At 41.4% G+C, this 27,092-nt stretch overlaps 1 protein-coding gene across 1 annotated transcript in view; it reads right to left on the reverse strand.

Moving 5' to 3' along the window:
• Window positions 1-1,530: 1,530 nt before the first annotated feature.
• Window positions 1,531-27,092, reverse strand: part of GPR107 (G protein-coupled receptor 107) — a 27,840-nt gene continuing 2,278 nt past the window's right edge. The window contains exons 2-17 of the mRNA XM_008642221.2: window positions 23,542-23,667; window positions 22,718-22,768; window positions 22,399-22,487; window positions 21,557-21,723; window positions 19,793-19,827; window positions 19,531-19,587; window positions 18,625-18,735; window positions 17,145-17,278; window positions 16,382-16,457; window positions 15,339-15,412; window positions 14,658-14,775; window positions 13,620-13,750; window positions 11,817-11,860; window positions 3,270-3,319; window positions 2,453-2,536; window positions 1,531-1,659 (exon numbers count right to left, since the gene is read on the reverse strand). Of these exons, the coding sequence (XP_008640443.2) occupies window positions 1,531-1,659; window positions 2,453-2,536; window positions 3,270-3,319; window positions 11,817-11,860; window positions 13,620-13,750; window positions 14,658-14,775; window positions 15,339-15,412; window positions 16,382-16,457; window positions 17,145-17,278; window positions 18,625-18,735; window positions 19,531-19,587; window positions 19,793-19,827; window positions 21,557-21,723; window positions 22,399-22,487; window positions 22,718-22,768; window positions 23,542-23,610 (1,419 nt within the window). The 5' untranslated portion in view covers window positions 23,611-23,667. The remainder of the gene's footprint in view (window positions 1,660-2,452; window positions 2,537-3,269; window positions 3,320-11,816; window positions 11,861-13,619; window positions 13,751-14,657; window positions 14,776-15,338; window positions 15,413-16,381; window positions 16,458-17,144; window positions 17,279-18,624; window positions 18,736-19,530; window positions 19,588-19,792; window positions 19,828-21,556; window positions 21,724-22,398; window positions 22,488-22,717; window positions 22,769-23,541; window positions 23,668-27,092) is intronic.

Here is a 27,092-nt window from a genome sequence, read left to right on the forward strand (position 1 = left end):
AATGTCTATCTCACTAGGGTGAGATGTAAATCACTGAATTAGTTCATTAAACTTTCTCCAGCTCATTTCTGGCAGATTCTTCTAAATTTAGCAACTTCTCAATTGACTAAAATCACTGTATTTGAAAGGTGTCCTATTATTAGTCCTAGCAAAACCCCCACAAGCAAAAATTCATTAAGCACGTAATACAAAGTTGAAATTCGCTCTAACAGGCAAAAAGGAAAAAAGCTTTTTCTGGTACAATTACAAATTCTGCCAGTTCAGACAGTGACTTCCTGATGTGAAGCTTTTTTATCAAACAGCTTCCAAACTGAGACCAGTTTCTTACATAAACCATTTAAACACACGTAAGTGATAGTGATTTTAAGGTCACTACCCACTAGTTGGATTCTGCTTACAAAAATGACAGATTTTCTAGACCCAAAGCAAAAATAGCTAAGCATTTAAAAAGATCTTTGTTACTAGCCATATTTCTGAGATGTTAAACTCTTTACATGACATTTGAGTCTGGATTCTATGATTCAAACCTCCTTGTAGCAGTTTTCCAATAAGATTCATTTCTTTCTGAGCTAACTATGACAGCAAACACATTTGGACTTTTTCGCCTCTGTAATAAAAACAGTGTTGATTTATTTCACCCAGGTAAAGGAGATTTGCCAAACTGGAAAAAAGTCTTAGGAACAGGCTTCTGAGCCTGTACATCAACTGCAGTTATGCATCAAATGTGTAACTACCAAAGGATTAGGTTAGCTCTGCTCCTATTAAGGCAGCAGACTCTGGGGCACCTAAAGCTGTATCCAACACCACTGGCAGGCTGAATTTCTTAGGGCATTTTTAATTACACGTTCAAAAATGCCACTCATTTTTTAAGTCCTCAGAAAACCACTGCAAAGAAAATGACAGGGACTTAAGGGTGAGCCCTGCTATATAATTTTTCCAGGCTAGCTCAGGTCCTGAAGCATTTGTGGTGCCTTGTGGTTTAGCAGCAGGGAATAAACCAGGGAAGAGTATTGATAAAAATCCATCTCCTTGGCTCAGTGCTGCTTAAGATATATTTTTGCAAAGCTATATGCTGAATGCCAAGGCAGAAGGGACCTTACACCCTGTTCATTTATTACTACATTATTTTTATACATGTATTATTATTTATGTTCTGCAGATTGGTGGGTCATTTTTGTTGTTCATTTGGGTTTTACTAAATATGAAGCATTAATGATGATCTGTAAAACTCATTCACGTTCCACGACCTAAATTAAACTTAGAAGCTTTCTTACTTGATATTTTCATGGGCATCTTTTCACCCCATGAAAAGCTTTACCAGCTTATTCCACACTACTGCAATATCCAGGTCAGAGGCTCCTATGCACACCACAAATCTCTTTACACACACCAGAACAGACACCTCCTCTTTAAATGTGGGCAGATCCTCATCTTTGTCAAAGAAGGATTTAGAGAGATTAAAGTAAACTGGTTTTAAACACTACTTTTCTCAAATCAAGTGAAGAGGTAAATAAAAGGGGAGAGGGGTTCTTACACAGCTTCCATCTCCAAGTCATCCTCATCATCTTGAGAGAGCTGTAGGTAAGGGTTGTCTGATGCTGGACGGAACTTGTACCCAGTAAGGACAAAGAACACGAGTGTGGCCATCTCATCCAGCAGCTGCAAGTGAAAACACAAGATTAAGTTCACTCCTGCAATGCTCTGTGGTCACGAAACATTGCTCCTCATTCATAAGGTTCAAGGTTTAATGGCCAAGAGGCCTGGGCCACAGCAGAAACAGAGTAATTCCTGTCCAATTGTCATTCATCCCAGGCTAAAGGCTGTCAAATCCTTTGTTCTTTCAGTTTTCCAAGTCACTTTAAATACAGTTACAGTTCTATCCATCTCTCCAGAGCTTTCAAAGAACTATGGCAAGACTTGGCTTTTAATTGAGGGGGGGAAATCATCCCTACATTGCTATTTTCAACAGTTAATGTATTCCAAGGACTCCCTGCACAGTTACTGGGATTATATGTTAAGAAACCAAGTATTTAGAAGTCCATAGGCAAAAGAAGCCCTTAGATGGAAGAGCAAAAGCATATTTTCCTGGCTCCCTGAGGCTACAATTACATAGAGCAAACCTGACTAATTTTTTTCTCCTTTGTATGTTCTTGATTAATTTCCTTCAGACATTTTTAAATTGAAAGACTAAAAATCAATAATGCAATTACTTTCAGACATCTCATGTATCATCCAGCAGCCTTGCTGGACAAACATAAAACTAAGAATATATTCTTTCACCTTAAGCAGATCAGTGATAAAAATCAAGAGGAGGCAGGGTGCAGCACTGTGCTTTGAGATGTTTTACTATAACATGAGGAACAATTTATGGAATTTTGTTGTGCAGTTATATTTAAGGAATAATAGAGGAAAAAATTGAGGAATGGAAGTATTTTCCTTTGCTGGCAAATACCTGGTACAGCCATTTCCACTGGAATGGAACAGCAATCTTTATGAGAATTGCAATGATCCGTGTGAAGTAAATGTAACACACAATCTGGGAAGGAAAAGGAGGAAGCATGAGAACAATAGCACCATCCTTATAGAACCTTTTTACCCCAGAGAAATAGCTCATGCAATTCCCAGACAACTCATTATGGCAGACTAGCCTTATTATGCTCCTCAATAAACATGGCAGATATAGGCTGAGGGCTCTACTGCTTGTTGAACATCCAATAACTCAAGCTGTTGGTAACATACTCAAGTTACAGCAGGAAATGCTTCAAGTATTACAATTTCATAGAATTTCAAGAATCACAATTGTAATTTATTACTCTTGCCACTTAGAAGAGCTTGAAATGAGGCCGTTGGAAATCATTAAGAAGCCTGTGTTCTCCTGGGAAACGTACTCATGGCTCCCACTGACTTAATCAGAAACTGCACACATGCATCTCCAGGCACCATTTGGTCCCAAGTTTAATTTTTAGCGAGTTTACAGTACGTTATTCAAGCCCATCAATTCAACTGGCAGCTCAAGCTGTCTCCAGAGGAAATCAGGAAGCATTACAAATAGCTGGAATTTAAAGAGAGACAGAAGGATACAACCATTAGGAGAAAAAAAGGAAGTTGCTTTTAGGATTGTAAGCCAGTTGACCAAGATGCCAAAGCACAGCAGTGCCAAGAGCCTCTATCACATCCACCAGCTACAGTAGTTTCCAACAAGTATTCCATTAAAAGCTCTGAACAGCTTCCAAGTTCCCCACATGCATGTGTGCAGGTGTTTTACTTACCATGACATAGTAATGTCTGAAGAGCTTCAGCTTTGCTAGGTTAATGGCAGCTATCAAGAGAACACAAAAGTCCATCAGAAAATTGTTAACATGAGACAGTTTCTTTTGATGCCTGTCTGCAGGGTAGGCAAGTGGTCAAAACTCAGGTAATCCTAGGCTAGAAGGCTATACAGGACAACTCCCAGGCTGGGGTGAATTCACATTTGTCCTGAGGTGGGCCAACCTGGCGTGTCCACATACAGGACAACTCCCAGGCTGGGGTGAATTCACTCTTAAAAAGGGAACTGAGATTGCTTTTACACTGAATTTTATATGCACACACTCTGCAATACAGAACCTTCCTCTACCTGTATACGGCCAACTACACACTGGCACCTTGCTCCCGCCAGAAGGGCCACGCCACCTGACACTGCCTCCTAGAAAATCCTGTCTTTTCTAGAGCCCTCCCTGACCTGCTCTGTGCCTTCCGCTGAGCTGAGCAACTTCAAGGTAATCACAGCTCTGGGAACCACTGCATCTTGCTGAACAGCAGCACAGCACTTTAATACCTAAGCAGGGTCCTCTATCATTCATGGATCAGCCACAACTCACAAGTGAAATGGGAAATCATCCCAAACAGTTCCCCAACATGCAAGCTGAGGCCCCAGGCAAACCTGTGCACATTGCACAGATCACATCAGCTGGAGCAGCACAGAACATTCATGTGAACGAGCTGAGGTCAACAACAGATGGAGCAGCTGTCAGCTCTGGTCTGAGAGTCAGCTTTTAGATGTGCAGCAGGATTACAAACATAGGCCACTGATGCTTTTGTGACAACATGAGAGGAAAAGAGTCCAAGATATGTTGACAGCTTACAGAGACACAGTTTAGAGCCAATGAACAGGAGCTGCCAGTTAAAAAATACTGCCACGTATTTACTGGTGCTCCCTCCAAATCCTCATAACGTATTTATCAGATGTGAAAGTGCAATACATTGAGCTTAAGTTTACCTGCACCCCCTCACAGAACTCACCCACTGCAAAGATTTATAAAAGGCTGCATGTATTTGCATGTAAGGTCTTCAGGTTCACAAGAGAGCAAAATGAAGTATTTCAGATGAGGGAGAGAAGGGCTATCAGCTTCCAAAGAAATGCTTCACCTCCTCTGACAAAAACAAAGCAGTGTCTCTTATGTAAAGGAAATGTCAAATGCACCACTGCAAATAAATTCCTGTAGGTTCCCACTACAGAAACTACACCGAAGACAGACAGCACTCTGTTATAAAACTACTTTTATAATCTAGAGATCAAGTGTCCATTCCCAGTTTACCTTTAGTGTTCCAGGGGAACAGCTGAAAGCTACAGACACCTTGAGCCAGATACAAACCTTCCTCCAGCACACACACTCTAAGAGCAGCACCTGACCAACACAAGGCATAAACTGACTGATGACGTAAAGTTAAAAGCTTTTCCTAATAGAATTGGTGAAAGATTGAAACATGTAAATATGCATGATAAGTGCACTGAATTGTGAAACAGGGAAGCAGTATTGTCCTATTTAGAGAGCGCTGCATTGAGTGTGACCATGAAGATCTTGTGATTTCCCACACACCGGTTTGCACACAGAAGGATCTATTTTGAACTCAAGGCATCCAACTTCAAGAACTGCCACCAGTTGGTGCATTGACAGGCCAGGAGAATTACCAGGCTTTGTAGTTGAAGGAACACCAACTCAACAGCTGTGATTCAAACTGCCGGTCTATCAGTGCTCTACAGTCAATGCCAGCAAGCTGGGGAGTAATTTCTGATGGATTCAAGCACTGCATAGGATGAAAGGACAGCAAAGCCAAAGATCTGACTGCCAACTGAGGTGTCATAATTCCACCTCTCCCAGCTGATGGAGCACAGCTCAACATCTCACCTACTCATCGTGATAATTGTCCTGGGCTGATGCTATGAAGCTGCTTTATTCCCTAACCATCAGCTCAATGCCCAAGGACACTGCCTTTATGATGGCCCCGGGGGCTGGGCCACAGGGCCCGAGTGTGGCTTGGTTCAATGGTTCAGCCCTAGGGCTCGGGGCTGGGGGGGTGTGGGCAGGGCTCAGGAGGGAGTGCACCGGGAGCACTGTGCTGCTTTTTGGTTTCCTTTGTGTTCCAGCTAGCTGGGAAAAGGTTTTGTTGGGTTTTTTTCTTGTTCTTTTTTTCCCCTTTCCTTCCCCTTGCCTCACTGCCTCCCTTCCCTCCTCACCGGTCCAGGGAGCCTGCAGGTGGCCCCGGCTGGTCTGAGCCCGTGTGTCTGTTCCCTCTCCAGGAATCTGTTGTATTTTGAGGGGCTTTTTTCCCCTGTTCTACCCTGTTTTGTTTGGGTTTTTTTCCACTCTCCACTTGTCCTTGTGGAGGAAAAGGGGAGGCCCTTTTCCCTTTGGAGGAGACACTCATTCCAGAGTGTTTCCTCCTGAAGTTTTGTCTCCAAACCCGAGACAATAATCAATAGCAAAGAGTCATAAATTGGTATAGCCACATATCCAGAATGTCTGAGCATGGGAAAGAAGGGGAAGGAGAGGAAAAAAAAGACAATCACCACCAAGGAAAAAGGCTAAGGAGGCACCTGTGGAAGCTGACTTGCTCTCCTCAACTGCAGCAATATTTCTCTCCGCTATCAGATACGTAAGTCAGCATTAATGCATGTCTACAAAATTCTGCCAGGCTTTTTTAAACAATTCAAAGTTACAGGACACACTGTTCTGGAGAAAAATCTAAAATCATCATTGCTTGGCATCAGCAGCCTGTGAACTGCTTCCTCACAGGCTGAATGTGCTCCAAGCAGTAATACTGGAGTCTTGCTATCCTGGACACTCAAAGATTTCTGTTCACCTCAGCCGGGCAGCCCAGACAGTGACAGCAGCATTTACAAGGAGAAAGGCTCAGCCAGCAGCTGTCACTTACAACTTGAATCACTTGCAATCCAAACCTGTAAGGCTGTGATAACACAGCAGCAACCACAGCATGCAGTAAAGGTTGGGTAAATTTATATTTTGAGTATGATAACCATTCTGCAAAGGACAGTACTTAACTGCAGAGAAGGAAAAAAAAAAAATTAAAAGAGACCTTCCACCAAAGGTTTTAGAAATTAATTCACGCCTATGTTCCATCTCTTTCAGACAATAATTAAAAAGAGAAAAGCCATCCTCCAAGAAAGATTTATAACATCTATACCTTGCTTCCCTCAGTTTTCCCTCTCTATCACCATTTACTTTAACAGCTTGTGCCTGCAACAGCCTGATCTACATCAATCAAAACACAGCACACTCCAGTATTTTGATAAGCAGTCTCTTTTTGAGATTGTCCCCATGCTAATTTCCAATGTTGAGGCTGTCTATAAGATGGAAAAAGAAGATGGACCATCCACTGCACACCACACAATAGCCTTCTGATGAATAAATCTGACCTTTTCAGATATATGTATGTAGTAACAATCACAGGATTCCAGCTGAGGGCACGGGGAGCTCGAGCCCAGACAATACAATCCATAAAGACAAACCATAATGCAGCCAGTGAACGTGCTCAAGGTACAGCTGAGAGTATTTCTGCAATGCTTTGCTTGCCCTACTCATGCTGGTGCATTTGAGATGTGATCTGTGCCATTATCAAACCATAAACGGAAGCCTTCTGCTCTCCCCCACGATGCAGCACACGTAGATCTAGCCCTCAAAAAAGCAGCTCTGAGAAGTGTGGCTCTACAGTCTCTAGAGTTCTCTCCTTAAAAGCATTCCTGTAGTAGAAAGAAGAGGTCAGACAGATACAGCAATGCCCAGTGTCACGCACAAGAAGGTGCCACAGATTAGTTAATCTTGAATGTCCCAAACCACATCAGCCATTTGGCACAAAAGCTCTCCACCAGGGTCAGATGAAAGTCCAAAGTACAGGATAAGCACTGTACCTCCAACAGAGTTGCCACATCAACACTGGACAGCTCTCTGGGGCACCTGGAAGTGGTGCTGAGCCCAGCCAAGCACAGGTTGCTCTGCACCACACAGGACCAGGCTCTTTGCTCACAGCATTTTCATGGCACAGCAGTAGGAAGACACTGCATACTGCAAATGGTTTTTCCTGACATGGGGGCAAGCACGAAAGCATTAATCATCATTTGCCCACTGCGCAGAACACAGGGAATGATGCCTGGGAGCGACAGGCTGTAATGTATTTCCCCTAATTCTGCTGCCAACTGTAACATGCTGCAGTGCTCCAGGAAAACAACAAACCATGATCTGACTGTGCCGTGTCACATCTCTCATCATACACACACAGGTACCAGCAGAACAAACTGCAGCAACACTTTCCAACCTCATTCCTCCCTCAAACAACAGAGGATGTGATCATAAGGGTGTGTTATGAGACTTGAGAGGTCCAGTGACCAAAAACTTGGGGTTTCAAAGAAATATTATGTATAAATAATATATATATATATACACTCCCTCTCTTTTCTCAAGATGCCTGTAAACAAGGTGGTGGCAGTTGAGCAACTTTGCAGGCTGAAATATTTTAGGTCAGTTTGCAAGACTGATTTCCTTAAATCTGCAAGACATTTGCAACGCAGATCTACAAATGGACAGAGAGCAAAGGCTCCCACCTGAAGGAAGATATAATGACAGATCAAAGAGGTGTAGCTAATCACTTGCTTAAGTCTGAAGGTGGCGATTTCAAAAGGGGAGGAAAAAAGATTCTAAAAATGGGATGTTTACGCCCACTGCTGTGCAAGATAAGAAGCCTGTGTAGGTCAGATATACTGCTTTAAAGATCACCTTCAAGGGAAAAAAGCAAACAACCAGGCAGCTCAAACTCAGCCGTAGCACTGTGCCATGCCTACTCTCCACTAGCAATCCATAGCATCTGGGTATGTAAGGTGTCCCTAGATAATGATGGCTTTAGACCCATTTCTCCAGCTTCCCCACTTTGTTTTTCTTTTAAATTATACTCTAGTTTAAATGACTATTAGCTAGTGACTCCAAACCAGTACCACTTATAACAAGCTTTTTCATTAACTGTACGTTGCTAAACCAAAGGCCTATGACAAGTCCAGTCTAAAGGTCTGGTAAATCCAAATCTGCTTCATTCCCAGTCCAGCCACACTCCAGTCACAGCTGTCACCTGACCCAGGGGACTGCTACCTAATAAACAGGTTGTCTTGGGGTGACTTGATGTTGTATTCCCTATCGCTGCACTATGCCCAGAAATTAGTATGTATACCTTTCTATGCTTTTAAACTGAGCCTGAGAGGGGGGAGGAAAAATGGAGCAAAACTTTTTCAAAGCAATGTGCAGCTTGTTCAAGGTCACACAGAGATAGAGACACTTTTTTCAGCTGCAGCAGGAGAGCGGGAGGGAAGGGAAGCACCCGGCTTGCTTTTCTTTCCAGCCAGCTTTCAGCAGTTTTTTCCCAGCTCCTTTTCCTCCGGAGAGTTGAACTTTTGTCTTCCTGGGACTTCGTTTTTTCCTTTTCTCTCTGCTGGACTGTTTCAACATCAGAATACATTGGGAGGATTTTCCACCGAGGCCTTGGCCCTGGAAGTGGGCCCACCACCCCATCCCAGCTCCAAGGAGGGGGAGAGAGATCTACGGAAGGACTCTGAATTTTCCCCCAGGTTTCTCTCAGCAGAGCAAGAGGTTTTATCATTTAGCATCATTATCCTTTTCCTGTGTGTTTGTTAAATAAATAGTTTTTATCTCTTTCACTTTCCTTCGAGGAAAATTTATTTTTTCCCAAACCTGGTGGAGGAGGGGTGGTTGTGCCTTCTCTCAGAGGATGTATTTCTAAATTTGGCCAAACTGGAACACAGGTGGAAAAGCAGTTGGAAGAGAACAAGACAAACAGTCAGAAAACACCACCAGGATACTGAGCCATAGAGTCCTGGAGTTGTTAGTCCTAATAGATGCAAGGAAGCAAAAATAATTTTCCTTAGATCCTCCTCACTGGCAAGGACGTCACCAGAAGACTCAGTGCCAGGAGAAACAGCTATTGAATGTGTAGTATATAATTCCCCAGTATATCCTATAAGTTAATGAAGTCTGTGTGAGAGAACAGGGAAAGCAAAGCAGCCTTTGACTAGACAATAAATCCCAGCAGGCCAGAGGCAGCCCAGCTAGGAGCATCTGCACATGATCCAGCCAGCTCTAATCACAGGACAGTAAAACTGCATAATGAGAGGATCCAGTAACTTTTATTACTTCAGGAGAAAACTACCTTAAACTGCAGGGAAAAAAAATGCTGGTGATTTAACAGTTAGCACCAGTTCTATCTTTTATTCTCATGAGAAGCTGAGACATCAAGCAGCACCTCTGCAGAACAGGGCCTCCAAGGGAAGCTTACAGAGCACCTTGTTCTAGTAAAGCCTGAATGATTTCACCTTTTTACAGTGCAACCAAATCACTTTTGGTTTTCTCAACCAGACACACTAGCAGCATGACAACACTAGGTAACATTCTGCTTCTGGCATCACATTACCGTTCACTTGCTCCCTGTGGGTTCCTACCAACAGCCTCTAAATAGTCCAACCAGATTGTGTTTCTCAAGTGAGTCCCAGCACTGCAGCTCTCCTGGCCACAATCTGCTCTCAGCCTGTGCAACGTTCTCCCTGAAAATCTTTTCCTTAGCTATTCTTTTATTACCGGTGTAGCATAACACAGTTGCTAAGTCCCTCTAAATACACAGTTACTGAACTTGCAGGATCTGCACAACCAGATGGCAACACCAGTAGGTAAAGCTGGTGACAGCAGTAGGTGATTCACAAGCAACATTCACAATGAAGAGCATCGTTACCCATGGAGAGCAACACAAAACAGAGGACTAAACCAGACCTTAAGGGCTACTGTGCATATAGCCCTGACTAGCTGTAAAGACACAGCCAGTTCCTCTCAGATTACCATTTTTTTACCTCCACACTTTTTACACACCACAGTCCATCCTATAGAACTGCTTGGATTTACTCAGGTCTGGATTTCATGCCATATGAAGGACAGTGAGTAGGTGGAACCTTTACACTGAACATCCCTGCTGCTGGCCACCTCACTTTTCCCCTCCTCAGAATGTCTGAGGTTCATCAAACTCCACAGCACCATCTTGTGATAAGAACCAAAGCAGGTACAGGGAGATCAGCTGGGGCCACACAGATTTGAAGGGTTTATGTCTTAATTACGTGCATTAATGGCTGTGTGCTCAGCACCAGGACAGTCAGGTCCACTGCCACCCAGCTAAGAAAAAACACCTGACATGTGAAGTCCTTCATTCAGAAGAAAGACTGCTTCAAGGAAATCTGAACTTATCAGACTTTTTAATGGTAAGAGCATGAATACTCCAGAACATATGCTCAGTGGACAAGGTAAAACAAATCCATCAGTAAATGCCACTGAGCCCAAGTGAACACACTGATAAGAAAGTTACCAATAACATTTATATTATGCTATTATAACTGACCTTTTTAACATTTTCTGTTAGAAGTCAGTAATTTTCCACCATTAGGTTTGGGGCAGTTTTTTGAGCACATAGGGCTGTTGTTTGGTGGCTTTTTTAACAGCCTGGAACATCAAAAAAGCATGCTAGGCTCATCATAAGTGTTTAAATTTAACAGATGGCAAAAAATGTGGTCTGCACAAAGCTAAGTTCAGTACTCAGCCTTACATTTCACCTACAGGGACAATCAGCAGTGAAATGCTGAAGTGCCAGTGAAAGCCAAGGAAATGGCTGGAAGAAGTATCCAGACCTGGGAACAGATCTCCAGAAAGGAGAGACAAGAGTTAAAGGATGGGACTGGGGTTAAAAGGCTGTTGCCAACAAATGACCTTCTACAAATGAAGCTTTGAAGAGTAAGCCACTGAATGACAGAAGGTGGAAAAGGCTGCCTGCTTCCAAAGAAGCCAGTGCTGTGCTCCACAGCTTGCATCCAAGGAACTAATCCAGAAGAAATGAGCAGATAAGGCAGGAAAAGCACAAGCTACAGCAGCCACATTTGGGCTTTCCATCCACCAGCTCCTTTTCAGTGCTACAATAAACATAACTCCACTTTCCACAGGCAGCCCTTGGAGCTGCTGTACAAACATGGACAAGTCAGGAACTGTGCTATATTGAGTGCCAAGTTGTTTTGTTTCATAATAAAGTTTATTTCCCTCTATTTTGTCAGGAATACATTTCTGCAGAAATTGAAATAAGTGGGTCTATTTGGGCTAATAGTCAGCAATTCCGGAATTCATTTCTAGTTCTGTTTCTGAACACTCAAGTGAGGAAAAAATGGCAAATCTGTCAAGATGACTTGCTCTAGATGTCATGTGTAGCTCTGCTACTCTGCAAGTAGCAGAGAATGGGTTACACATTCCAGTTCTGATAATCAAAGCAATACAAGAAAAAGGTCATTTTCCAAAAGTTATTCCCATGAGCCCAATGAGGAAAAGCAGAGTGACACTAATACAGTGTAGATCTATAGTCTTCGTTTGGTTTTTAAATCAGCATCATGTGTTTGAAATTCTGGCATTATAATATGTGGCATAAAAGAGGAGAAAAGAATACAGACTACTTGCCTTTCCCATCTGTTGCTGAAGCCTCTTGCAAATGCCTTATTGACCTGAAAAATAAAAATAAAGAATAGATTAATGGTAAGTTTTACATTCCCTTTTTACAGCAGTCCTCTAGATCACTGACCAGTTTTGTTAGCTCTTTATGGCTGGAGTATGCTCATAATTAACTGTGCTTAACACTGCCCACACTTCATCCTCATGCCCCCAGCTCAGGCAGTCATCTCAAGTATCTCTATTTCCTTGGAATTATGAAAGCAGATTGCTAAAACCTACTTCAGCCTACAGAATGCTTTGTGGGAGGGAGGGAGCAGAGTGAGAAACTGGGGCATTTTCCAGCATAATGCTTTCCACTTGTACAATTAAGCTGAGCTACTCTTCAAAGTACTGCCAAGCATTTGGCATCTTACTGCTCTTTTAAGCTCTTTTCATTTAAGTAGTTGATTATAGCTTACATGTCTACATAGGCAACTTATGTAACAGAAACTACCCTGCAGGAATGTAAATTCAGGGGCCAAGTCTTAGTCACCTTGCTCACATGAGTCATCCCACCAGCTGCAGTGACACTATCCAGAGGAAAAAGGGGCAGGATTTTATGTCAGGGGCTTTGCTGCCAGTTTATGTTGGCACCATGGCAATGCAGGAACACTGGTTGCACACAACACACAGTCACAAGACAGCTCACATTTGTTCTTCAGATACAATTCCTCTATGGAAAGTAAGTTTTGTACCAACACCTCACTAGGTTGGACATACAGATTCCAGCATCGGGTAGCAAGAACTGTGACTGCAAAAGTCAGCTTTATCATGGGAAATGGGGTTTCTCTGCAATTGAAGTTAATATCCCTGAGTTTTTAATTACCATTGCCAAATGCTTGCAACCTCAGAGCTGAACCATTTTGACTGGAGCAAGAGGAAGGACAAGTGAGAAATTTCTTGGAAGACATCTCCCAGCCTTGGCAGAAAGCCACCAGGAGTGTGTAGGGGAAGGGAAGGACAGTTGAAACCCACCTTCACAAGTCAAGCTGAAGCTTATTTCCATCTACTGAGCGATACCTTTCTCTGAAACACTCAAGAGTTATACTCCAGAGTGATGACATGTTACCAGACATTTATATAATCTGCATTTCAGAAAAAATTAATGGAGATACTGGAGAAAAAGAAGAATATTCTGTGTTTATTAACCAAGGAGCCAGAAGCTCCTTGATATCCTCCTTTAAACTCAGCTGTTTATCCAATTAAGACAAAATGCATTTAGAAGATAAATGTTCTGGCTAACTGGCAAGCAGCAATGATAGTGTTTATCTGAATTATCTGTGTTTTGGTTGAGTTTTACATAACCAACATTATTCCTTGCCAAGTAGAGTGGAAGGAAGGGTGGGGAAATGCTCCCTGTGGGATTATTTCTTATAAACAGTCAAATAAACATACAGCTACTCTGCCTGAAGGCAGCCCTGATCTTAGACACCACTACTGTTTTGAAATTTAGCAGTCAAGTATCTAATCTCAGTCAGTGAAGCCAAATCCCATTTTTCAGTTTAGAGAGTCAACATTTCTGCAAAATTTCAAGTTTCGAGAGCACCTACAGTCTGCAGAGTGTTGGCCACAAACTGCCACCCACCTTACCTTATCCCCACTCTAACATCCCCAAAACAAGCGTCTTCCACAGCACTAGACTGAAATGTTAAGACTGATGAGCTTTATAAAAGTTAACAGAATGCTTGACTCCACAGAACCACTGCCTTCTTTTGCTTTGGCAGAGCTGTCGATGCCCATTAGTTCACGTGTTTTCCACACAGAGCAACTCACCATACCACTGGGAATAGGATGGCTCCACAGCACAGCAAGTCCACCAGGAAAAGGATTTCCTTCCATAGTCCATACTCAGTTGTCCCCTCCTCTGTTGACTCTATGATAATGTAGGCCACGTTTGCCAGTACCTACACAACAAGACATTGTTCATGGTTTAGAAACTGCCCAAGGAGCCACTACAGGTGGGCTGTCAACTCAGCAAAAGCCCAGTCAGTGACATCAATAATTTTTCTACAGATCTACATCCAAAAGTCACACGTTCAGCAGCATCTTCACAAGATTTACAGGAAAAAAAACTGATGGGAACTTATTTCTGCTGACATTCAGGAAGTAGTTCTTTTGTTATATACTGTGCTGAATCTACTGTATCAGTCGAGATAAAAGGAGCAGAATTTATTTATTGAAGCACAGAAGCAGGACTGTGACACATACAGCCAATGGTGAAAACAAGTAGTTCTAAATAAAGCCAGTAATTCAGGCTGGTTATTGACCATCTTTTGTACTCTACACCTGAGGCTCGCTAAGAGCCTCAAACACTTACTTCTGGTAAGGGATTTCATCTGGAAAGGCAGAAAATCTCTTCTACATACAACAACAAAAAAAAGCACTGCTCTCCTATGTACTTCAGTTCCTGGAGTAGGAGACCAGCACTGATCACTTTGAACAACTGGGAATGCTTCCCTCTGACCCAACAGGCCTAAAAGTCTTGGTTTTCCCATTTTTTATTTCATTAAGCCATTCAGCAAGCATTTCAGCAGTGACAACTTCAATTCAATTCCTCTCCTTAGCTGTTTAGCACTGTTTTCCAGCCCAAGTTTTGCCCCGCTCTTACAGCCAGTTTTCATTTGCTGAAACTGTTTGATCACTATGAGATAAAAACTGGGAGAATTACAGTAACTTCCAGACTAGGAACTAACCAAGAGGCTCATACAAGCAAGAACTACATGGTACTGTGTGAAGCTTTCACAGCCTTTTCCAGTTTGCACAAGCCGCTCTCCCACAAGACAGGAAGTATCAGCACAGCTCAGTCCTCACCTGAAGTGGGATGACAATCATGAAAATTTTTTTGTCTTTATCTGACAGGATGTGCTTAATGAAAGCCCAGCCTGTGCCAATGAGGGCAATAGTGATGAACAGAAGAGCTCCCTTCAGTCTGGAAGAGAAACAGACACTGCAGTGAGAGAGACTTTATTTTATTTCATCACACTTCCTCTTCTGCCCAGGTTTCTCTCACAGCCAATAAAGCCACAAACCCAAACAAATGCTTTCCTTATCCATAATTTTGGCAAGCACTTATCCAACCCACAATAGCAAAGCAGATGTACTTGCTACAACTGTGTATCACAGAGCAATATTAGGCTTCATTCACAATATATGCAATCTTTTCCTGGGCGAGTCACCCATTCACAATTGTGAACAGCAGCAAACACTGGCAGCTGTACCCACTTACCATTCACACCAAGAACAAATTAGATACTTAAATACCAGTGTGAACAAAGAAAAGTAAAGCATTTGTTATCATTTTACTCCTCCACCCACAGAAGTGCCAATTCTCTGCAGCTGCCCCCTGTAAGTGGAGCTTTCCACTTCACACAGGGCTGATTGCTGAGTCTTTGGTGGTCTGAATGAGAACACAACAATTTCCCACGTTGTTCAGGAGGGAGACAGCCCCAGTGGCAATTTGAATCTATCACATCAATGTTGTGACACACTTACAGGTGAGTGATGTAATAAACAACAGCCCAGCCCTCAATGGGGAATCCCTGAGAAGAGATGTAGTGATAGTCGATCTGGAAGCAGAAAATACAGCACTTTACAAGCTGCTCTTTGACATCCCACCCCCTAAAAACAGCTCTGCTCCACATCCACTTCCAGTTTTGCTTTCCAGTCAGTGTGTACAAACCCAGCTCTGTCACATTTAGAGTACTTCCTTTTGTTTAGCAACAATGAGATCATTTCCATTTGCTCTATTTCCCAAGTGCTAGTGGATGTGTCTTGTACAATCTACATCCTTCCCACACAACTCCCCTACTTAACTGTAGTGAAACAACTGCAGTTGGAACCTATTTATTCATTCATTTTTCAGATTCAGTTGCATTAAGTGACTAGAGGCTTGCTAGTTTCATATTCATTGGAAGCCACATTCACTTTGTCAGACTCCAAAAATACTTGTAGCAGGTGTAATACCATGGACATGAAGGTGAAAATTATGGCTGGCACAAACACTGAATGATTAAATGCTTGCCATTACCTTTGTTCATGAGGTATTTCCAGTGGAAAGGCAAAGTCAATGCAATTCAACACAGATACTATCTATGGAAAGTCTCGGAGCTGATAAGCTGAGGTCTGTTACCATACACCATAATACTTCCTTGCCCTTGAATTTTACAAACATTCATCAAGGTTCTAATTTATTAATATTTACTGCAAGCCCTGGAGCTGAAGCAGTAGCACAGCTCAAGCTTTCAGGCCAGCCACAGACGGGTGAAACATTAAAATGTGTGGAACTCATTCAACCTCCAACCCTTGCTGCTTCAACACTTCAGACCACGATCTCAATTGTATTTAAAGTCAGAATTTGCTGATAAAAAACAAACACTTCCACCCAAGAGCTGCAGTTCAGTTCTAATGCTTCAGTATTAAGACCAGCTCTCCCTCCCACTGTCCCCTCTCCAAAGCAGATTTCCCTAACAGCATGTCCTGGATTCCATGTTTTTACTTCCTAGCTGAACACCTTCAGGCAGAGATGATGTACGCACCGCATGGAAGACTAAGGACAATGATTTGGTGAAAGGAAGGGCTGCCATGAGCCAGTGGATCTTAAATACGTCATTTCTGGGAAGAACAAAAAGAAGGAAGAGCATTACTTAAAAGCCAGCAGTAAAAATTTCAGTTTCCAAGGATATTTCTTTAAAATTTTCTGCAAGTGTCAAGCAGTTGCTCCCAGGCTGAGCTGACCATTAGTGTAAAAAGATTCCCCTTAATGCTGCAGGTCCAAGTTTCTGTAACATTCTGAGGAACAGTTCAACATCGTGTTCTAAACCCCTGATTTTTACTGCTTGGGGTAATTGAAATTATTAATTAATAAGAATATCCCACATATATATACATATCTTAACTGTTAGAAAATTTGCTAACTGTAACTCAACCACAATCAAGATATTTATGGCTCTTATGCTGTAAGTTGCCATTTCCCATATGAAAAAAAGTGATCAATTTTTTCTTGTTATTTATTTTCAAAATCATCTCCTTTTGACATCAACTACAGGAATTTCCTATTTTTCGCCACACACTACCTGAAGAACTTTCAACATAAGATTTGATAAGTTTAGCGTGACAGTCTGAAATAACAATACTGTCTGAAGCAGTTTTCAAATATAAACTGTGTGCATAAAGCATACAATACTGAGCCAGACTTGGAGTTTTAAGTGATCAAATATGACTGTGACTTGGACATTACAAGAGGAGGAATGAAAAATAAAAATCAAAGTAGGCCCCTACTTGCCACAGAACTGAACTTACCTGCGTTTACGAAGTATGTGGATCCATACAGTCCCAGACAGGAAAAAGAAGATAGCCATGGAAATGTAAAGTTTTGGCAGTGGGATTTCACCTGCTGAGAGGTAGCTTTCAGGATTCTTTTCCGTAATATCTATCTGAATATTAAAGGTGTGTTATGGGTACAGTTGAAAAAAAAAAAAATTTTGTTAAAGCACTGAGTTAACAATTACATTTCGCAATCAAATTCACTCATTTAAAATGAGTGTTTCTGAAGTGGCGACTGATGAGACTCAGAAAAAAAACCAAAACCTACTCTTTATCCTCAAGAATCTCTAAACATTTTGCAAAACTATTCTCACAAGAATCGTCCTCTTGGAAAACAATACTTCAGTTATGCAACATAATTCAGAAAGGCAAAGTAATTCTCTCAAAGAATAGTTGTTCTCTCTACCAAATGTCACAATTTGCCCACCTTTGATTCAGAAACAGTATCTACAATAGGCTGCCAGCCTATTATCCTGTGACTGAGAAAACAGAAGCATTATTTAGCATCCTATTTATACCCCTAAGTGGCTTAGTCATATGTGCTATCACTTCAATAAAATAATGCATCGAGTCTGGTTTGAAGTACTGAAGCTGTCCTGCATCTCTTAAGTACATCCCAGCAGGACAATCATCCAGGCTTTCTTCGCTTTCCAATTTCTTCAGTGGGTCAAAGTGACAAACAGCAATTCAGGAAAGCTGGTCTTCTAAACATACAAATTCAGAAGCAGATTTAAAGTAGTCTGAGTCAAGTTACGGCTGCTAAGTTTTATCACCTCCATGTTCCCTTGCAGCAGCATTAACACAAACGTGTAAAAAGCAGTTATGGGGCTGATCTGGCTTAGGTACGTTGATCAGTGAGAGGATTCATACCAGACCAGCTCATTATACACCAGCATGAGCACAGGAAAGAGAAAAAAGTGAAAGCCCAAGCTCTGATAATGACCAAAACCACATAGGACCAAACCCTTGTACGTCAAAAGAGATGAGACATTTGCTAGAATATATTGCCTTTAGGATGTGTATCTAACACCATAAAAACACATCTTTAATTAGGCCAGAAAAAGCAAAAACACTGACTTCAAATACCAACAATTTACATTGCAGCAACAGCCTTAATATCTGCAATCATGTAAAGAGAAAAGTGACTTTTGAGTGCAGCAAAACACAAGCAGCTGCTGTAGCTCCCATCCCATTACAGCATCAGGTCACAACTGTGGACTGAACCCAGCCCACATTCAGTCTTCAGATTTTCAGGCATTTCTGCAAAACCAGTATTTTAACTCTTTTTACAGCTGTCACTTCTTTCAGAAATGCCACTGCAGAGACTGGCACACAATTCTGAATCACTTCCCACCCCGTATGTGCACTCATGTGCAGTGTGTGCTTGGTTACAAGCTGGAGCTGGATGTTGCAGTCTAAGCAAATGAGTTAATTATCCTTTAGAAGCCATACTCACATCAAGACTAAAGAGCAGCTGATCATTAGATGGCCCTTTATTGCCAACACACTTATGGAAATACAGGCTGTAGAGACCTTCTTGTTTATCCGAGCTGATGTTAAAGAAGAACTGAAAATAAGGAATAGGAAAGTCAGCATTCTTTTCATTCACAATAGGGTTGCCCTGGTAGGAAGTCATCTCTACTGAAGCATGAAAGAAGTCAGTCATTTGAGGTCAGTTGGTTCCCTTCAGCAAACAGACTGCTCTGAGGATACCAGCACATCTGGAAGTTTCAACACAATTCCAGAAGCAAAAATCATTGCACCTATCTAGGATTATGCACTCTGGTAATCCAAGCCTGTTAAGTATCAGTGCTTAACTTGGTTCGCCACAGAGAAAAGATAACCAGAAGTATCATATATTTGACATGCTGAAGCATAAAATTTTTATTATACTTGCCCTGCAGCTTTTCTGTTCCTCCCCCAACTATGCAAATTGTGACAGCTCTGGAGATGAGATTTGTGTCAGATAATAGAATTTAAGATGTGTTTGTTTTATAGTAACCAACCATCACAAGGGAACCAGGGTGTTCAAACAAAGCATTAATCTGGTTTCATACAGAGGATCTTCCCCTTGAGTCATCAGCCAGGTCAAAACTATTTATCAGCAATCTGCACTACTGGCATCACAGTAAACTTTAATATGCTGAGGCTCACAGATTATGATATTTATAACAGCATCACACCAAAGGCAATTTAAAAGCAGCTCCTGTAACTTACAAAGAAAGATTTCCATCATTGATGCTTAGCTCAGTACATTTTCAGGCAAACTCTTGTTATCAGAGAGACATCTATATACCAGACTTCCACTTTTCCAAAGTGGGACAGTGAAGGAACTGTGTTTAGACACTGACAGACACCCTACCTGAAATGAAAAAGTTCCTCTGTCATTGTGAACAGGATGTTCTTGTTCTACCATGCTCTGGGAAAAGGAAAAGAGACCTTTAGATTTTCTTAAGCAGGTAACTAAAACATTTGGCTACATCAACCAGACAATCAAATTTGCATTCTATATATTTACAGTAGAGGCTGAGACCAACAGCAAATACTCTCCACATTTTGGCTATGATTATACTGGAATATCCCCCCAGGTTCTTTCTGAAAGAGAATTCCAGAGAGTTTCTTACCTTGGAGGATGTTGTACTTCGTTTGGACTTCTTACCTAGAGATAAAAGTATTAATGGTACATTTAGTGTTTGCATTTAGACATCTGCAGAAACCACCACATTGTCAATACCTTACTCACATCTTCCTACACTTGTCTGCGTGGCAATTTCCCAGCTAATCATTAACAGAGACTATTTCCCAGTCTCTCCTTACTCTCACAGGACTCTTCCCACAGCCAGCATTCATTCTGCATGCATCCTCAAATGCCAGGATACGATTCTCTTCTTTTACACCTCCTACAAAAGCCTACCCCAGGAATCTTTCCAATGCCCCTGGTGAGAGTGGTGCAGGAGGCAGGTGATCTAAACCAAATGCAAGCTACAGCTCTGACTTTTTATGTTATGGCTGAGTACTGTTAATCTCACTGACAAATCTCAAACTGAGCACTAATACATGGCCTGACAAACATATGGAAATCCTAATTAATCATGAGAAGGAAAAAATTCACAGCTTTCTACTAAGCTCCCAGTAAAAATACAAACAAACAAAACATAAAAGCACAGGCGACCTGCCAGGTCAGCATTTCTTCTGAACTTGAGGTGACAGGAGCCTTCAGTAGAGCAGCATGTCAAGTTCACAGTTTGACTCTGCTCCTCTAAGAAGCTTTTCAAACACAAGGTCATCCCTTTCTACCACGAAGCAAAAGCTCAAGACTTGAGCTTTGCTTTTGGCTCCCACACCTCAGTGCACTGTCCATGCTCATGCTACACTTTTTATACCAGAGAAAGCAAAACCACAGCTTTCAGATCCATGATCTCCAGTGCCATCCATCCTTGGTTCTTAACTTCTTAGGACAGCTGTGCAAGCTTTTGAATGGTATCAAAGCTTGTGAACATGACAGGCCAAGACAGACTCAGACTACTCCAGATCAGACTGCTCAGCAGTCTGATCTGAAGTCTAAACTCTGCCAGGAAGGGATAACATGAGCTAATCCCATTAGAGCTGAGATTATAAAATTGTTTTGTCTGCTGGTCTGGAAGCCAAAGGTTCATGACTCCTGGAAAGATTACTGGTATAGTTACTTCTCCCTCCCCATAGTTTCTAAGTGATAGAGTTCAACTCTTTAGATAGACACAGACTCATACAAACATTGGCTGGAAAGGACTTGTGGAGATATTAAACCCAACTTCTGACTCTCAAAGCATACCTGGTATCAACTGTATCATGTTGGCCCTGGTTTTACTTAGTCAAGCATTTAAAACCTCAAAAGATGGAGACTGGATTGCACAAATTATCTGCTATAATCCTGGAATACTTACTTAGGAAAGGTATCTTACTTATTTTACTTCTTTTCCATCCTAACATCCCACCTGAGGCATCCAAGACTTAATAAAGGGAAACAGACATTGCGTGCCACTACTAAAAATTGCTTGCAATCATTGTCCTCCTAACCTTTCTTCAACTAACTGTTGGTGGCCATAAAACTCCCCCTTTAGCCTTTTTTTTTTTGCCAGACAACAGACAACCAAGTTGTTAATGCTCCTCACAGGCACTGAAGGTCTCCAACACTCATTGTCTCTCTGGTGGATCAACAGGACTGGTGAACACAAATCACTGAGCAGGAGACTCCAGCCCCAAAGGCAGCTCTGTGCACAGGTTTACACAGGATGTACACTAAGTTCTAGCCCAAGGGGACCCCAGAACATGACCACAACTCAGTGCTGGATGCACAGCAATAGGAATCAGCAGTGAGAGCACACACAAGTCAGGTTTAGCTGGCTTACCTTTGCCATCTGCATTTTCGTTGGTCCTTGGAGGATTTCTACCAGAATCACTGCTCGGTTCAGAAGTTTTTAGCAGCTTGGTATTTAAGGCAGTACCATTTGCCTCAGATACAAATAAAATTTTAGGTAACAAAGAAGCAGCTTCTGAAGGGAACTGTACTTTCACACTGAAGAAACAAAGAGGGTTTATTACAAAACGAAAGTAAAAGAACATTTTTAAAGAGGCTATTTGTCACAGCCTACATATACCCAATAAAGGAAAATCAACTTGTCTTGACTTGTTTTTTGTATCACAAAGAACAGGCAAGAACCAGATTATGACTTACAGCAGAAGGGATCATTGTGGGAAAAGTCACACTCTACCTCTACATGAAATACAAGAGCAGATGAAGAAAAGTAGGTTTCTTCACCTTTGGTAAGCAAGAGTCTCACTAGAAACTATATTATCATACATGTGCTCTTGCAGAAGAGAGCAATACAGACTTGAAGGTACTTCCATAAAAAAAGATAATTCGAGACAAACAATAAAATGGCAGATTGAGTGCAAAAGTGACCCAAGACATCAAAGCTCATGCCTTCAGCACAATTAAGGTAGGTTGCTTTTGCCTGCCATCCCTTTACCCCTCCAATATGCAGGAAGAGTTCCTGGACCATTTTAAACTGCAGATGTTTTACTTTTACACTCACCTACCCTCAACTTTCACGTAATCCCTTAAAAAAAAAAAACAAACCAACAGCCTACATACACAGCAGCTTCCCAAGCCCTTAAAAAAAATCTGAAGTGTTACATCATCTTCAACTAAAGAAGTAACTTTAAAATGTCTTGTCCGGTCTTTACTCACACTTCAGCTTTTATGTCCAGAAGTAAGATTACAACAGAGACATCTGGCTCTGGTGTCTTATTCAAGATACAGTAATCCACTTCTTCATCCTGGTAACATAAGCAAAACATCTCTGAAGTTCCCTCTGGACACGTTCCCGTCCAGGTAGAGGTTACCATTCTTAGCTCAGCAAGTTGTAAATCCAAATTATCCTTTGCATCCTGCCCATGTCTAAAGTCCCCCCACCTTTTTTTTTTATTTCTTCCAACCATTCCCAGAGTCAGGTAGACTATGAGATGTCCCAGTTTAGAAAAGCAAGTTCACTTCTCTTAAGTCTTACCAGGTAAGTGGAGAAACCGTCATTTCTTGTTCGATCCAAGCTGAATCCCACCTATGAGACAAGTGAGAAGAATCTGTCAACTTGAAGCCAAACTGCTACTGAAAGAGTCAAAGATACTGCTTTCTAAACAAATTCACCCACATTTAAGGCAGAATGCAGGTGTTTTTCTCATCATTTAATCAGACAGAAAAACACATTCAAATATAACAAACTCGTCCATATCCACGAAGAAAAAACATATCATGATTCAAACCCAAACTAAATCTGGAGTACCTTCTGTCTCTGAACATTTTAACTTATTTCAGTATTATTCCAGATGGTTTTGCTTGACAAAAACATTTATTACTTTTATAACAATAAAGAAATGAAACTGTGCAGCAGAATAAGAACTCAGGTCTGTTATCTAATCTAGTATTTCAGTCTATTAAAGCCCCTAATATAACACGTAATATTAGAGTTCTCTTAAAACTAAGGCTGTCACTGCTCTGGAAACCTACTGACACAATGCTCACAAGCTGAATTGCAATGCAACAGGACACAGTGTGAAAAAACTTCCCATCAGAGGACTGCTTAGGAAATTGATGTTCAGTGTAAGTTACAGATGTGTGCATCAAGTTCATCAGAGGATCCAGTAAGTTAAAGGTTCATCCTTAAAGCAGAATGGAGAGTGCTCAGGGATAAATCTCAATACACAGATCCTCATAATTGGCTCATGAGGGGGAGCAAAGCCAACAGCATCACAAGTTTGGATCTGACACCTGAGACAAGTGGAGGCTACCAGTGCAAGGGCAATTTCACAGGAGGTTTCATAGGAAGGAACTCACTGATAAACTGCCCATGTCATTAGCGTCCACTGCTGGCTTCAGGGAAAGGTTGCTGACACTGACTCTCATGAAACCGTCCTTGAAGAAGCCAAAGGTATTCAGGTGCACTTTCTGCCTCACATCATCCTGTTAGAAAGGAAAGCAAGTTTACAAATACATGCAAAGTCATCTGCTGCAGCAAAGGGGAAGCAGAGTGAGTGATGACACTTGAATATTCGTGCAAATTTCTTTAGGATACCTTCAGATGTAACCAACTATTTCACTGGAATGGACCAGCTTTTCCAATAACCTGAACAGCAAGAACTTCAAACAGACATGTCTCTGCCTGGCTATGCTACTGGGAGATATACAAGCAAAATTCTGGAAGAATTTAAACATCTGGCATCAGTGACTAAACAACATATAGCAAAATCCCCCAAAGTGACTGTAGACACATCAAGACAGCTATTGTTTGAATGCTGATTATTGTCATTGACACAGACTGAGAGGAAATAGGTGACTTTGGGGATCTTACCTAACAGAGAGCTGGGGTTTGGCCAAGTGTTTAGCAAATGCATTGTCATCCCCCCAGATCATCTGTGTTAGGCAGGGTCAGTGCTTCGACAGGCAAACACTAATACACTGGAAAACTAGGTGAGTATTGTATGTAAGTTTTGTATGCAGTCCCATACCTCCAAATGATTTTTGGCATAAAATAAATAAAAAATAAGAATAGAATAAATACTGAAAACAGAATTACTTGGGTTAGTTTATCTAGCAGGAGAATTCTAACTCCCTCCTCTACTCCCAGTTTAGCTGAAGAATAATTTCCTTCCTCTCAGTCTGGAAAGGAAACCACAGCAATTGATCTCTTCTCATGCCCTGCTCAGCTGATAAAGGTTTAAGTACAGTAAGCTTTAATTTTTTTTTTTAAATAAGGAGGCCATGAAGGACCTCACATGAAAAGTAGCTGATGTCACACACAGCTGCCACATCAGATGACAAAAGGTCACATCCAACGTCTGCAGTTGGTCCCTCAAACCTACTGGGTCATTAAAATTGGAAGAAAAGCAGAAACAAGGCAACAGAAATCAAAAATCAAATTTAAAATGGAATTTAAAACATTTGACAAGTTGGCATCAAAAAAAAAAAAAAAGTTTCTTCCTCCTGCTTCTTCTAGGAAAAGATAATCAGACTGCAGAACACTCTAAAAAGAGAAGTCAGCTGCTAAAGGCAAACTGTTCTGAAGACAGTCCTGGAAGACTGAGCTACAAATTGTACAAGTACAAAAAGTTCTTCCTCTCCCTCTACCCCAGTATCGATTTTGACATCTCTGCACAAAATGCTCCTGACTCATAAATATCACTCACTGTAATAGAAGGGCACTAATCCTGACACAGCTAACCTGTAATAAGATCACCCTAATAGAATCAAGTTAACCTCGCAAATAACCAGATGGTTCCCTTAATGCTCAGAAGAAGAAAAAACATTAAGTGACATAGGGCTTCCAGCAGATGCTTTGTTCAACAGAGTATTACAGCTCTGCTGTCTTTGGGTTCCAGGTCACGGAATATGCTTGAAACAAGAGCCCATCTGGTTCCTCTGACATTGCATCCCATGTAATTTCCCACTCAGAACAGAAAATTAACCCTAGATCTTCATAGGGCACATCAGATGTATTTAAGCCCATCTGGACAGAGAAGAATTTGGGTGAATCTGAGTGGGACACAGTGTCATCCAGCCACAAGGTGTTTTGTACCTTGCAAACGTGACCAGAGGCAGCTGCTCAATTCAGAGCACTTGCAAGAGCTCTTCAGTTCAATTTAAGTGATTTACTCTGCTAATTTACAGATATGCTCCCCACCAGCAGCAGATAATTAATATACAACACACACCACTTTCCTCCCTGGTTTTATCTCAACTTTGAGTGCTTAGAGTTTACAGATTTAGTTCACAAATCCTTCAGCTTTATGTGATCCCACACACACACTGTCATCAGTTGCCACTAAGCAACAGCAAGAGCATCTATTGCTCCACATACTGACAGTCTAAAGACATTGGCTTACTAATAGTTGTCTAAGGTTTAAGGGGTTGAAAGAACCCAGATTTTATTTATAATTACTCAACTACTGACTTCATAAATATTCAAGTTTACAACAAAGGTGTGAACCCATACAAGTAAATACTTCAGCATCCAAGTTGTTAACACACACATTAATTTAATTTACATAGAATGCATTTAAAATTAAGCCTGCCCTGCAGAGAAGAGATGGTCTGGGACCCATCACTAACAGGTTACAGTCAAACCAATAGCAAAGTTCTCAAGCTTGTTTCCATAAAAATCTTTCCCCCCCTCTTCCACTCCTTTTAGGATAAAAAGTGATCCTGCAATATTTGAATAAGGTCACAGGGAAGCAGAATCCATGATCCTGTAACTCAGAATAAGGAGAAAAATATTCTCTACCATTTTACCCTAAATCTAATTGGGATCACACTGTCAGTGCAGTAGAAGTTCCACCAGAGAGTGCTTACCCTTACCTGGAAAGAATCTTATTATTTGTGTGAGACTAATAGCAAGGCTTATAATTTGTGTAAGACTAAGTGAATTATTGTGAAAGGTATTCTCAACCTGAGCTATTGAAGTCTGAAACCTACCAACATTAAAAGGCCACAGGTATTTACAAGCAACCACTGAAAATCAGCATTTTCTCTGTAACTCCATGTCTGACATGGTCACAAGAAACATTTCAACTACAGCTACTTCTGGAATCCTCTGAAAATTGTTTCTGTTGATCTTCCATAACTCCCAATTTTCATAGTGGTTTTTTTTTTTGTAGGGGGTTGGTTTTGTTAGTTGAGGTGTTTTGGGGTTTTTACAGATCTCATTAAAGTAATGAAGCTGGTAACAATTGCTACTAAGGAGGAGCGTCTCTGGCAAGGTCAGTCTAACAGCAAGATTCAAGCAAATTATCTCTCCAACTCACAAAAAATAAACTATTTTCTACACTTTATAAAGATAAAACATTATTTTTAGAACAGGAAACTGCTCAGACTGTGGCTTGTTTTTCTGATAACAAAAAAGCTTCACATTAGCACAGTAACTACAAAGATACAATAATGAAGCTATTCTGAATTAAGCAATAACAGCTTGTTTGAGGAAGTTTAATATCAAACACTCCCACGAAACTGTGGCCTTCAGCTTGGCTCAGTGTCAAGGCACACTCGCAAGCAAAGCAGGAGCCACTGGCAAGAACATCAGAAAGGAGATTTCATTGTGAAAAGACTCAGTTGTTGGAGCCTGATGTTTACATAAAGGCTGTAAAGCAGGGGATGAAGGAGGAAGGGAGAGACTGCTCTAACAATAAAGCTTATGTTTATAAAGGAGGTGGGCAAAGGCATTAACTCACTGCTACTTCTTACAGCCCTTGGTAGGTCAGTGCTGCAACTTGCAAAAAACACCTGCAAAACCAAACCCACTCTGATGGGAAAAAACAGCAAACAGGATTTAGTAATTGATCCAGGCAGTCTCTAACAAGGACTAAAAGCCACGATGTTTCCTGCTGCGAACATTT

The sequence above is a fragment of the Corvus brachyrhynchos genome, unplaced genomic scaffold, assembly GCF_000691975.1.
Source record: "Corvus brachyrhynchos isolate BGI_N302 unplaced genomic scaffold, ASM69197v1 scaffold59, whole genome shotgun sequence".
NCBI classification, from domain to species: Eukaryota; Metazoa; Chordata; class Aves; order Passeriformes; family Corvidae; genus Corvus; species Corvus brachyrhynchos.